Source organism: Tachysurus vachellii, chromosome 22, assembly GCF_030014155.1.
Source record: "Tachysurus vachellii isolate PV-2020 chromosome 22, HZAU_Pvac_v1, whole genome shotgun sequence".
In the NCBI taxonomy this organism is placed as follows: domain Eukaryota; kingdom Metazoa; phylum Chordata; class Actinopteri; order Siluriformes; family Bagridae; genus Tachysurus; species Tachysurus vachellii.
In genome coordinates this window covers 10408141-10421937 of record NC_083481.1, presented here as the reverse complement: position 1 = coordinate 10421937, position 13797 = coordinate 10408141, and the positions used below count along the sequence as shown (strand labels likewise).

General features: G+C 36.9%; 1 protein-coding gene across 2 annotated transcripts in view; it reads left to right on the top strand.

The window, feature by feature from the left end:
- foxj3 (forkhead box J3) overlaps positions 1 to 13274 on the top strand; it is an 85256-nt gene extending 71982 nt beyond the window's left edge. For both annotated transcript variants that reach the window (XM_060857722.1, XM_060857721.1), the window contains exons 6-12: positions 453 to 581; positions 2210 to 2384; positions 3949 to 4410; positions 4947 to 5048; positions 7304 to 7495; positions 9206 to 9307; positions 9507 to 13274. In XM_060857722.1, the coding sequence (XP_060713705.1) occupies positions 453 to 581; positions 2210 to 2384; positions 3949 to 4410; positions 4947 to 5048; positions 7304 to 7495; positions 9206 to 9307; positions 9507 to 9619 (1275 nt within the window). In that variant the 3' untranslated portion in view covers positions 9620 to 13274. The remainder of the gene's footprint in view (positions 1 to 452; positions 582 to 2209; positions 2385 to 3948; positions 4411 to 4946; positions 5049 to 7303; positions 7496 to 9205; positions 9308 to 9506) is intronic.
- Positions 13275 to 13797: the final 523 nt, after the last annotated feature.

The window sequence follows — 13797 nt, the reverse complement described above, 5'->3', positions numbered from 1 at the left end:
ACTCTCTCTAACATCTGCATATGCACTCCTAATGCTGCTATCTGTCCCATCAGAGAGCTAACTAAAATACACTTATTACAACTTGCTGCTAATGACAGGAAGAAGTACTGAAGGTCCTGCATCTTACACACTGGACAAGCTGAATGTTTGCCATACTTAATGATTAAATACACTTTGACTGAATATGGGCTGAATATTAAGAAGATCCAAAGTGAATTTCCCATGGCTTGCTGTCTTGAGACAGAAAACCAAAACATTCTTTCAAAAGATTACCTGTGGCAAAAGTGAAATTATCAAATGAAAGCAGTTGTACAAAACTTTTGATGAAAATAATTGACACAGGGAAAATTAAATAGTATAATTTAAATTCGGAAAGCAAAATGTTTGGGGCAAATGATTTGAAAACAAATCACAAACAGTGATTATTATTATTATTTCCCTTTCTGTTTCAGGTGGCGTTATATAACCCAGACCAAGATGGGAGTGATAGCCCTAGAAGCAGCCTTAATAACAGCCTGTCTGACCAGAGCCTGGCCTCAGTCAATCTGAACAGTGTGGGCAGTGTGCACAGCTACACCCCGGTAAGACCAGGCTGGCACCACTAACCTCATGTTCCCCCTGTGCACATGCATAAAGGGAATATTTTGCAGTCTTCTTGTGATAGTATATCAGAATATAGCAACAGCTTAGCAAAAAAAACATGTAGTTAAGCAGGAGCAGAGGAGGGCAGATCATTAGATCCCCTTCGCCAAGTTCCCAGAATACACACAATATGGGTGTAGTGAGTGCTGAAGCTTATCCATGCAGGCACACTGAGTTGGGGGTTAAGGGAATGAAAGGAAGCCTGCATGCTGCTGGAACCCAGCAAAACAGAATCATTGCTTCTGAAGTCCTCCCACCAGAAACACCCCCTCCTTTGTTGCAACCCTCTTGAAGCCCCTGTGCTCCTCACGTCAGGCTCTCGGTATTGATCCACTACAGGCACTGCTGAATTCACTACAGCATGCCAAACACTGCTCATTCCCACTCTCCCTGTCTTCCTTTCTCATTCCTTTACATTTTTTTTTGTATTGCTGTTTCTCTCCGTTGCTCAGTATTCACTGGATTTTGGTTGATTTTAAATTGAACGGTGTAGTGGACTGTAAAGTGTCTTTTTTGAATGAATCTAACAAGTGTCTGTTTGCCGTATATAGAGGTTTGGGAAATGTATTTAATTTTTTTTATTTGCTTGAATATATTGCAAAACATTTTCATGAAGTGAGCCTTTTTATATATATTTTTGCCTATATTTACAGTATTCTTTTGGTTGTGCTTCATGTATCATGCATATCTACACTGTGTTAATTTATTTGGACTAGACTCACTGTCCAGTGGCCTGCATTTCCTACTTCAGTACTTTTACCCGGTTTTAACTATCAGAAATGGTAAGGCTATGCTTGCAAGTTAGAGATTTTGGTAAAGACAGTGAGACATGATAGAAAGATGCATTTTTTCCCTGGTAGCTTTGGTTTTGTAGAGAAATATGTCATTTCCATACAAGCATGTCATTCTCTTAATATTATAAGTGAGGCAAGATTGGTTGAAAGTATATCACACTTATGCTACTGCTGTCTGGCTTTTACCCGGAATGCATATGCATCTCACTTGTATGATCTGTACAGCAGCCTGATCTGTACAACTATTCAATAGACATTTTTATCGTTTTTGTTTTTCTATCCTTGTTTAGCTAAGGTTAATATCGAAATAAATTTTCATAGTTTGTTACGTTGGCCTGGCCAGCTCCAATTAAGTTGCACAGCAGCTTTACAATATACTTCATTCTTTCATTTGTTTGCGCTAAGCCCTGACATTGATCTTGAAATCGGTTGCAGATCACCTGCATATTGATTCTCATTGTTAATACAATGTTTCAAGCTACTGAATATAGGATTAGTAAGGATTAAGAAGAGCATCAGAGATTTTTCCAAGAAAATCTTCTGCTCAGTTTTGAATATATTAGTGATGAGCCTTGTTTCACATTTTGTTAGGCCAATACATCTCCATCTTGCTTCTTGTTGTCCTTGGGTATTGTGAGTAGCCTTTTCCTAATCACTGTGACACTGCCATGTACTCCAAGTCATTACTGTTGTATCATCGCTCCAGATCACTTATCTTGACAGGACTCTGTGCTTATATCACTACTGATTTAGTTTATTTATTCTTGTTTCAGGTAACAAGTCACCCAGAGCCAGTGTCCCAGTCTATGAGCCTGCAGCAGGCCCCCCAGCCCCAGTACAGCATCCCTGAGCGAGACAAGCAGCTCCTCTTCTCTGACTTTGAAGATCTCAGTGCCTCGTTCCGCAGCCTTTACAAGTCTGTATTTGAACAGTCTTTCAGCCAACAGGGTGAGTGAGCAACATGATAACTTTACCTGTGACTAAAAGTTTAAATTATTTAATCATACACAGAGGTTGCTTTAATTATTCATTTATTCATTATCCATCTTTTAGGTGAGTGGCCACCATAGTTTAAACTTTGTCTCTAGAATTTATGTTTATATTTAAAATGGGAATAATCTATCCTACACATGGCAGCTTATAATGAAAGGAACATTTTCTACAGGCCTAACAGCCATTCAGAAGTTAAAATATTTTGTTTGTAATCCGTTTGCATTGTGTATGAAAGCACTCAGCAGTTAGGCCTCCCTCATAACCTATTTATCTCAAATCAAATGTGTTCCATGTTCATAGATTCAAAGGGTGTTTCTCCTTTAATCTATAATCTATGTTTTATTAGTTAAAAGTTGTTACTTTTCCATGCATAAAAGCTAAATCTGTTAGTCAGGCAAGCTCGGGCAATTAAGACACAAATAAGCTGGTGAGAGGATTTCACGCCCTGATGCCAGATTCATGAGCTAATTCACTGGCTTTGGTAATAGGTAATGAGCCTGCATTATTATTCAAAGGGGATGCTGGCTAATTGCTTTTTGTACTCTCCCTTGCTTGGACAATAGGCTTTCTCTGATGATAAGAGATGTACCTCTGCCACCCAACTGATGAGTGTTCTCTGGCGATTGTCGAGGCACTGGCCCTGTAGCCTGCTTTAAAAGCACTTCACTGAAATAGGTTTAGTGTGCCAGCACTGTGATGGACAGGGGCCTCTTAAAGGCAGGCAGGCGGGCACATGCTCCCCTTAGTGCTGCTGGGTGTGCAGGCGCTGGCGCGCTATTAACTTCTCTCTGGAATCGAGCACAATTGCAGTGTCAAAGAGAAGCCTGACGAGATGGAGCAGAGGCCAGGGGCTGCAAATGAGCTGAGTCACTGCCTCCCAGTTTGCACAGAACAGGGAATTATTCAAAAAGGGGCTAAAAGTAAGCTTGGTTGTATGAGGTCATATTTGTATGATGTACAAAACACGTACGTTTTGTCTTAAAGTTAACTTGAAGATTGACTTGTACAAAGTTTTTTTTAACCCAGTCTTTATTTAAATTATTTGTTTTCACATGGATTCATTTCATGCTTTTCTGTATGGAGGGAAAAATTGTACCCTGATAACAGGTTACTTACTTAACAAATGTAAAGGCACAATGTTTATTCGAAGCCAATTTTAGTAGAACAATATCATGAATTTTGCTTAGTAGTATTTGTGAATGAAATCAATTTGCCTTTTTAGAAGAATTTGTGTTACCTCAAAAATGTGGTGGTCTAATTCTAGTTGCTAGAAGGGCAAATCATAAGGATTTATTAATTTCTTAAATGCTAGAGTAACACTGATGCATGACAAAGTATTGCTTGGGAACTTCCCTTATGTCTCATGAATCAAAATATTACAGTTTATAATATATTTTAAATATTTAACAGCATTTAACAATTATCCTTAAATTACTTCAAGTGCATTTCTAATACAGCAAGGCTGTATTATTCTTTGTTGAACACATGCTAAGTCCACGCTTGCCATGTCTTGCTGCAGGTCTGATGGGGATGCCATCGGAGTCTTCCCAGCAAAGCCACACCTCTTGCTCCTACCAGCACTCCCCAAGCAGCGCCATCAGTACCCACCCACACAGCAGTCAGAACAGTATCACCAACTCCCATCCCAACAGCATCCCCAACAGCGGTGCGCAGGTGCCCCTGTCGCACCCGTCTCACTCTGCCCACAGTTCTCCCCACACACAGCACCTCTCTCAGCACGGGCCACACACTCACACCCAACATGGCCAGCACCCACACTCAGCACACACTCAACACCAGGCTCACACTCAACACACCCAGCACTCACAGCACTCCCAACACGCACAGCACTCCCAACACGCACAGCACTCCCAACACACACAGCACTCCCAACATACTCAACACTCACAGCAGCCCCAACAGCACCAGAATCTCTCCCACCAGCCCCATCCAGCCCAGCAACAGATGCCCTGCAGCACTGGTAAGCAGTTTCCTGCTCTTACTTCTGTCTGCGTCATTTACTCATTTACCTGCACCTACTTGCTTAATTTCTTTTAACAATAACCCCACAGGTACCAGCTCTGGCTCAGTTTCTCCTGTTCATTTTCTTCCTGTTTCCTTACATCATTAGCAAATGTATTTATTTCATATCTTTAACAGCTTTAGTACTAAGGCTAGCAAACCAGCCCCAGATTCATGATATGTGCTTAAAAAAAATCTAGTCTAGTAATTAACAAACTGGTGATGCAGCGTATGTAGGCCCCTGCAGCAGATGCCTGGCTCCCCCTGATGGTGAAACAAAGGAATGGTCACTTGTTTCTTCTAAACACATACAAGGCACTTTCCCCAAATGCAATGTTACACAGGAATTTATTGGTAATTTGAGTAGCAGGGGATTTAATTAATCTTCAACCTGACACAGAACAACATAGATATGACACTTAGAATTGCAGATACGTGATTAATATGAATAAGAAATCACTTGATAAGTGATTTTTTTTTTTCTTTTCTCTACAGGTTTACCCAGTGACTGGTATCCCAATCTGGATGCACTGAAGGAAAGTTGTCGCATTGCTAGCAGCTACAACTGGGCAGATGTGGACCTCTCACCTTTTCAAGGTGCTGTAGTTATTATGCCCAAATTTTATTATATAACTATATGAAGAGAATATAGTGTTAAGGTTGCTTTGACCTGCTACTTTGTTCATCATGTGTTAAATTTAGTTTTTAAGTGTTCTCAAAATGGCGTTGAATTGTTGTGGGTACTGATTGCAATTACAGGTTTAATTGCAATCATGTTTATAAGATTAATGAAACCTGAATATAGGTGGGTTCATAAATATTTGGACATTTTTGCACAGTTTGTATTTTTTTCATCTTCTCCGTACATTGTAAAAGTCTATAATCAAAAGAATTCTATATAAATGTAAATACAGTGGGTTTTCCTCAATATGCAAGCCACTGGAAACACTCCAGAATAATGACGATGCAAGAAAACACAAAAAAAGAAAACAAACTTTACTGGTATCTGAATGATATGAAGAAAAGGGTTTTGTGACTCAGGATACAAGCCATATCAGATCATCTGGCAAACAGGCAGTGTTACATTATGGGTAACAAAGGCACCAGGTCACTGGTGTTTGTTGATTATGTGACTGCTAATAGAAGCAACAGGATCAGTTCTGAGTTGAACAGAGCTTTACTTTTTTTGCTTAAATTTACTCAAATGCAACAAAACTAGGATGCTGTTTCTCTGAAAAGACACATAAACAAGTCACTTACAGTTTCTAATCTGAAAGCTAAACTTGCAATTAGAATTTTGGGAATTTTGTCTATGAACACCACTGTGGATTTGAAATGAAGCTATCAAGATGTTCAATTCAATTTATTTGTCTAGAGCTTTTAATTAAATGACCTGACCTCAGCCCAACTGAACATGATTTTCAGTTACTGAAAAAAGTAATAGCAGAAAGAATTTGAAGGTGACTGCGTGCAGATCTTAAATATTTTATCTAAATTGCTTTTGAGCCTGTATAGTAAGACGAAGAAGGAAAAAGAAGAGGGATGATGCTTATCCACAGAAAAGGGAATGGGGAAGGGGTAGTTCAGTTTTTAGGGTGCTGGACTACTGATTGGAAGGTTGTGAGCTCAAACCCTAAAACCACCAAGCTGCCACTGGTAAGCCCTTGAGTCAAGGCCCTTAACCCTCAACTGCTCAGTTATATAAATGCTGGTGGCTCTACATAAAGGGTGTTTTACAAATGATTACATTTACAGACTGAACGTAACTTGCTTTAACATTTACAGCATTTTTTCAATCTTTTGGAAAGTTGTATCCAATTCTGATTTCAACATACAGTGTAGTGTTCCACAACCCACATTACTGTAATTGAGGAAGTTGCAAATAATCAATTGCTCAGATATAATTTTAGGATATTTAGCAAGTGTAAATCTTACAATTTTTATTTCAAATTAAAATAGGTTTAAAAGCCACACAGAAGTCTGCCTTCTTATGGATGGTGATATTGATTCCCTTTATCTGTGATTGAAGAGGCAGTTTCACAAAATGCTGCATGTAGGTCAAGAGGATATTTTGACAGTGGAATTATATTTTATACAATTTGGAAGTAAAGCCATTTAGGAAGTAATGTTTACATCTTATGGCAGAACCCGCTTTATTTTAATGGACAAGATCAAAGCAGTGATATATATATATATATATATATATATACTGGGGTGTATATATATATATATATATATATATATATATATATATATATATATATATATATATATATATACTGGGGTGTATATATATACATATATATATATATATATATATATATATATATATATATATATATATATATATATATATATATATATACTGGGGTATATAATATTCATTAGTAGATTCTGATTATATGCGTTGTTTTGAGCCTCTCTGTGTATTAGTAGCCTGGTGGTAAATTTCAACCTAATGTCTCATCATGATTTAGCTATTTATCTGCAAATTCCTCCATTCCAAACGGATCTGTTTTTAGAATTTGTTTCTGAAAAATTAAGAAGTTGTCTTCAGATGAATTAAAATGAACAAAACAGCCTGTACCTAAAATTAGTATAGGAAAGTAATAAATTCATCATAAAGGCTAAGAATTACTATGGCCAGTTTTGGTGATTTTTATGAATGATTTTTAATAGGAATTAAAGGCCTTTCAACATCCTCATAACCTTGTCTTGAAAGTTATTTCCATTGTAGACTGAAGTTAAAAAGGAGGAATTGGTTTATTTATTTATTTTAATTTGGCTTAATTAAATTGTTTGGCAACCAGCAAAGCATGTGTTGATGATTTACCCTTGTTTTGGCTCTGTAGGATTGAGAGAGAGCATGAGACAGGCCGAGCTGAATAACTGGTCTCTGGAGCCAACTCAGATTGTGGACCTCTGTTCCTCCATCAACCAGTTCTTTGCCCGCACTGGAGTCATTCAGCCACAAGGGGCAGTGCAGCCACCCGTATGCCATGCTGCCATGCATCCCTCCAAGCCTAGCCAACACATAAATACAGGTGTTAATTGATTATCTGATCTTTATCCAAGTGTGCAGGCTTCATTTCTAAATCTGTGTGTGAATTCTAGATTGAAAGTATACATTTATGCAAATCCCAGGAAGAATATATGTAAAAAAAAAAAAAAAAAAAAAAAGCCTTAAGGTGTCTACATCAATGGGTACATCATATCCTATACATTTCTTGTTTTATCCTAACAGCCACACACATTCCAACTCTTCAAAAAAAAAAAAAAAAATTTATTAATATAAAGTTAATATTAACTTTATTAATGATTTCTTGAATGTAAATAGTCAATACACTACCATAAAGTGAAGTGCATAACCACATTAGTACCCACCACAATGTAACCACCAATGGATTTGTGGTAATCCATTTTTTATAAGCTCAGTGCAAATGTGCACTGTATTTTTTCCCTCATGCAGATTACTACTTTTTTCACACACATACAAAGGGGTTGGACAATGAAACAGAAACACAATTTTAAACCACAATAATTTATTAGTATGATTTAGGGCTGGTGGACCGAATCAGTTAAGGTTTTGAAAACACCCCAAAGTTGCTTAGTAACAATCAATTCTGTGACTGTGCAACCATGAAACATGGGAGAACTTCACTTCATGTTAAACAAACATGATCTCAGTCACCAATATTGTTGCGTGTATTGGTGCTTTATCATCTGGATACATGGCACCACTTTCAGGGTACAATGTTTGAACCAATTTGGCAATGAATGCACCCTTCTGGCACAGATAGAGAACTAGGGAATGCCATGATATTGCAGCCTAAACCATCTCTTTACTGTGGTTACCCAACAGTTTGCTAATCATCTTTTCGGGTTCTCCATATCACATCTCTCCCAGATGTGGAAAAGACAGTGAAGGTGGACTCATCAGAGAACAATACATGCTTCATATTGCCCACAGACCAAGAATGGTGTTTCTGGCACCATTGTAATTTGGCATTGGCACCAGTGACCATGAATATTGACATTGTGGCGAACCCATTGTTTGTCCTTCGTGGTGGAGTGCAGACATTACCCCGGATAGTCTGACTCTCAATACACGACTGCTGTTCTTGTCACAGATGCGCCAATGGGATGCACACGAGCAATTTGTAATCTTTTTAACTCTGTCTCCCTTTATGATTGTTTTACTTTATGTATAGCTGTGATATTGCTCTGCTAATTCAACACAGTAATTATTTGAATTGAATGTAAAATCAGTTCAGACTGTCCACCAGTCCACACATATGCACGAAACCTCCAACACTATGTTGCCCAGTTTTTCATTGTTCAACCCACATATACACATTGTATTTTGTAATATACCTTCACAAGTTAGATGGAGAAGGTATATTACAAAATGCAATATGTATTTTACAATCTGTATAGTTGACTCCAAAAATGAATCACCTCACACACATGTGACAAACAAAATTAAATAAGAATTTTTACCTGATAAGTCATTAATTATAGTCTGTTATTTACTTCTGTGTAGTAAAGACTTCTGTAGTAGTATTAGTCCATTAAAATGATGTAACAGAAATGTTTTAAATGTATATTTATCTAGTTAATGTTTTAAAATAATCCAGATTAACTTTAAATGAATTGACTTTCCTATTAATGTCGGAATCTGAGTTTACATTGGCATCATATTGTAGGACATTTATGGTTCTCTTTCAGTCAATGACTCCATTACAATTTTTCAGGAAATATGTACATGGACTCAAGACAGAGCATGACCTCCATGATGGGTCCTCCAGGTTATCCCCACATGCCCCCCATGAATAGCACAGCCAACACCATGACTGGTTAGTGTCTCTCGATGGACTCATTTAGCTTTAATTACAATCCTTTGTGATTATTAGCACAACTATGAATGATATAGATGTAGTACAATTGTTAATGATAGTTTGTGCTGGTATAAACCAATTTATTTCATATAATATTAGTCGATGTAAGTTACATGTTGTGTATGGTAAGGCTCATTAGAATGTATGTACTCTCTAGGTCATCATGCACAAATGAACCAACAGCACATGATGTCTACTGGAAGCTTTCCAATTCGCCGCATGCCTGCTGATGACATCCAGGACGACTTTGACTGGGATTCCATTGTCTAGCCCCATCCCTATATGAGAAAGGTGGTGCAGGAAAAATAAGAGAGTCACTTGGAAGAAGAAAAGAGTGTGTATGTGTGCGAGAGAGGGCTAGTCCCAAGATATCTGCATGCCCCAATGTGGGAAGCAGTTTGGAACAGGATGCGCTTCAAAATGTGCAGGTGTCGGTAATATGAGCTGAAAGAGACTCTTGTTGTCCTGGTGTTTTAGGAAATTAAAACAAAAACAAACAAAAAGTAACTCTGAAGACAATCACATTTACTAGGAAATGTTTAAGTGATTGATTTTATACTTGTCCAAAGGACAAAACTCATGTTCATGTTAAATATAAAACCCCTTTTTTCATCCCTTTCTCTGTGCTGCGAGAAACTCGACTCAGTCTCCTAACTCCCTTTCTCCAAGTCAGCTATTTGGCCAAGCTCTTCCCTCCCCTTTTGTGTGTGGGATTTTTTTATTATTATTATCATTATTATATTTTTTTTTTATGATTTTGTGTGAAATGTTTAGCTTGTTCTTTCCCCATCATCTCTTGGTGCAGGCCTAAGCTGCCTTTTAGCTCTCATTTGTGATTCGATTTCCCCTCTGAAAATGCAGGCCACTTTTCAGACAGAAAAAGTGTTTCTCTGCTCACTCTATCTGCACAGTGCCGCAAGTTCTCTAGGTCTCTCTGAACTTCGGTGCTCTACATATCACCTGAGCCTTTACTGTAACTTGTACAAACTTCGCCAAGCATCCAGATCAGATCTCTGTGCTAGCGAATGATTATCTGTTGTCTTTTTTAATGATCGGTGTGGGTCATAAAATGTATGTAAAGTTAACTCCATACCTGCAGTATTCATGCTTGTGTATCTTTGCTGTTTGCAATGTATCATACTCCTGTCACTTTTTTAACAGTGTGAAATGGTGCATTTGGAACTGACGTTGATTCAGACCTCACTTTTTATTAATCTCCTGTTCATTTTCATGTCACCATAACTTTACTATCTGCATGTACAGTTGGTTTTCGTTGGATTCTCACCAATTCCTTTAGAGACTGTGCAGCTATGGCTGATTTTATTCATAGCCTACTCCAGATTTCATGTAGTGTTTAGTAGAAATGGTGTGAGAAAAATGGTGCAGATATTTTGCAAGGCAGCAAATAAAGCAGGGAGCATGCTGGTCCTCTAGGTTTTATACCCTTAGACGTGCAGAAAGAGTACTTGTTTTGGAGCACGAACTGTGGACACTGAAGACACTGCAAACTGTTTAAAAAAAAAGGACTTTGATATCCATTCATTCATGAGGAAGCTATTACATAAGTCACTGATGAAAATTCACTCACTCCATAGCTAGAAGTCACCGGAGTAAAGCAGAGGTATCTAAGGATTTAAACCTATAACCAAACTACTGTAAGGTATTCTAGTTATACCATGAGCAATTAGCAGATATTGTGCAATATTGTTAATTAGGGCTATAGATTATGATTACAATCTTTTCTATCAGTGAGCACAAATGTTGCTGGCCAAAAGTCAGATCTAGAGGCACATTTGGGTTTTCACTATAAAAGTCAGATCACCAAGCACTTAATTAATTAATTACTGAGCAGCCATGAATTCAGTGATTGTACAGTAGGAGAAGTGTCACATGTTATAAAAATCATTTATGTGACTGAGTGAACCAGTGGGGTTGGAAACCTAGCTGAGTTTCCTGTAGTCTTTCCTTCAGTACCTATGCTCTCTTAATTTGATCTTGAATTACACATTAGTATTATATATTGTGACAATTTATCATGAGTATGATCTATAGACAATCATTATTTGTATTTCAGTATTACAGAATCTACAGATTATTGATTCTCTTATGCCACTTTTGTTGTAATACACACGTGTGCACACATACATACAGCACATACATACATACAGCACATACATGCATACAGCACATACATACATACATACATACATACATACATACACACATACATATACACCCACATCCACACCCATGTGTGCAAAACAATACTTTCAATCATCTCTTCATGTTGCTTACTATCAATCTGAGCTGCAATATTTTCAGGGCCATTAGATTCTGTGCTTTTTTGTATGAACGAGGCTGGTTACATGCTCCTCAAAACTGCACCTAAAGATGCCACAGTAGAGACCACACACTGTCACCACTCTTTCTCATTTTCTTTTTTTTTTTTCTTCTTTTTTTTTCCTTTCCAAAGACCTCCATATGTATTTGATTACATACTGAAGCCCATTTTACTCATGCACTTTTATGTGGGAATACATTGCCAATTAGTCAGGAAATGAATATTTAATCTGGAAAATACATTTTCTGGGTAATTATTAAGATTAATTATAAATTAAGTTTAATATATTAATTTTAAAGGCATCACCTTAAAAAAAACAGTTATCACACAACACAGGGAAGCAGCAACAGAAAGAAAATCCGATCAATGAAAAAAATTGACATTTTGCAAAATATACAATTTTTATAGTAACCTTTAACTGATCATCCAGACCTGTGCATTCAAAACCATTGTTGTATTTTGTCTCTATAGTTTGTGTTGTAAGTCAGTGAGACTTTTTATTTTGTGTAACTGAATGTTAGACCTCCCATGACCCATTTTTTTATAAAGCCTAGAAAGTGCTTTTAACTGCTTGTCATTTGTGCACTTGGAAAATAAGCAGATTTTGGAAGCACAACTGCATCTGTTGTACATGTCAAAATATGCTGAGTGTAAATCTGGCATAGACCTTTGCCCACAAAACATTTTCATTTGGCACCTAATTTGGGTATTCTTTTCCTGAGATGCTGCCCAAAAACAAGACTGTTTGGAATTACATTACAGGTACTATGACTATGTATATGAACATCATAGCCTTGGTTATGATGTATGGCAAAGGCTTAAAGCTATGTTCTTCATAGTTGTAGTGAAAAGAACGTATGAGCGCTGAGCTGACAGTGTTTGTATACAACTAATCAAGTAGTGCTTACAAAATAGTTGCTCCCTGTGTGTGTGTTGTGTGAAAGATTCTCATTTTAGTAAACACATGGAAATGCACCTGCCAGAGAGATTATTATAAAAGTGGACTGAATGAGAAGCCTAGTTACACTTAAGGGAGTAAACTGCCAACAACATATGGTATTTGAGGCCTATTTTATTAATTGTTAGTGTGGTGTTGTGCTTGTTGTAAATATGTGTCTCTTCAATTGTCCTTTTTCCTCTGGGGGGTGGGGGTGGGGGTATTTGAGGCAAGGGCTTGGGTTCACCTACAAAAGAAAAGTGAGAAACATAGAGTATTTTGTTATTGTCCAATCCAAGGGTGATTACAATATGTATATATCTATATTGTATATATGTGCGTTGGCTTTTTGTGTGACACTACCTTTTTCCTGTACAATGATTGAACATTGTGTTAATGTTTATGTATTTTAATCTTTGTTTTCTGTTTGCTTTGTCTGTCATTGCTTGTATTTTTTCCCCTTTGTTATTGCACGATTTCTTACTTTTGCTGTCCAACAAAATGACACAGCTACTCCTTGTATCGGTTTAGTGCTGTAACATAACTCCATGTAAAATGTCATTAGGATTGTCAGTACAACCCCCCTGACCCCCAGATATGCATGAATGGAATTTAAAGAAATAAAGTATGTTAACTTCACTGTGGAATTGTTTGCTTGTGAGGGTTTTTTTAATCTTTCTACTGTGATATCACTGATTTCGCTTATACGCATATCGATGCCACTTACAAATTCAAGTCAGTGTGTACAGTGTATAAAAACCTTCTGAACACATTCTACTACAAAGGACAACAGTCTCATGTGTGGGTAATAGGTATGAGCAAGATGACGATATAATTTTGATATAGTGATAAAGTACATCTTGTTTTATTTATTGTGGATATGGTGTTTTTATATATATATATGTATGTATGTATATATATATGTGTGTATGTATGTATATGTGTGTGTCTGTATGTATATATATATATATATATATATATATATATATATATATATATATATATATATATATATATATATATAAAACTTGTTTTCAATAATTACAGGAAACAGGACATATTACTCAGCTTATGTAGAGCAATTTATTTAATAGTTCATGTAAAAAAAAGTACATTAAAAATGTATACTTACATTAAACATTTACAGAATTTGTTTCCTCCATTTAAGAA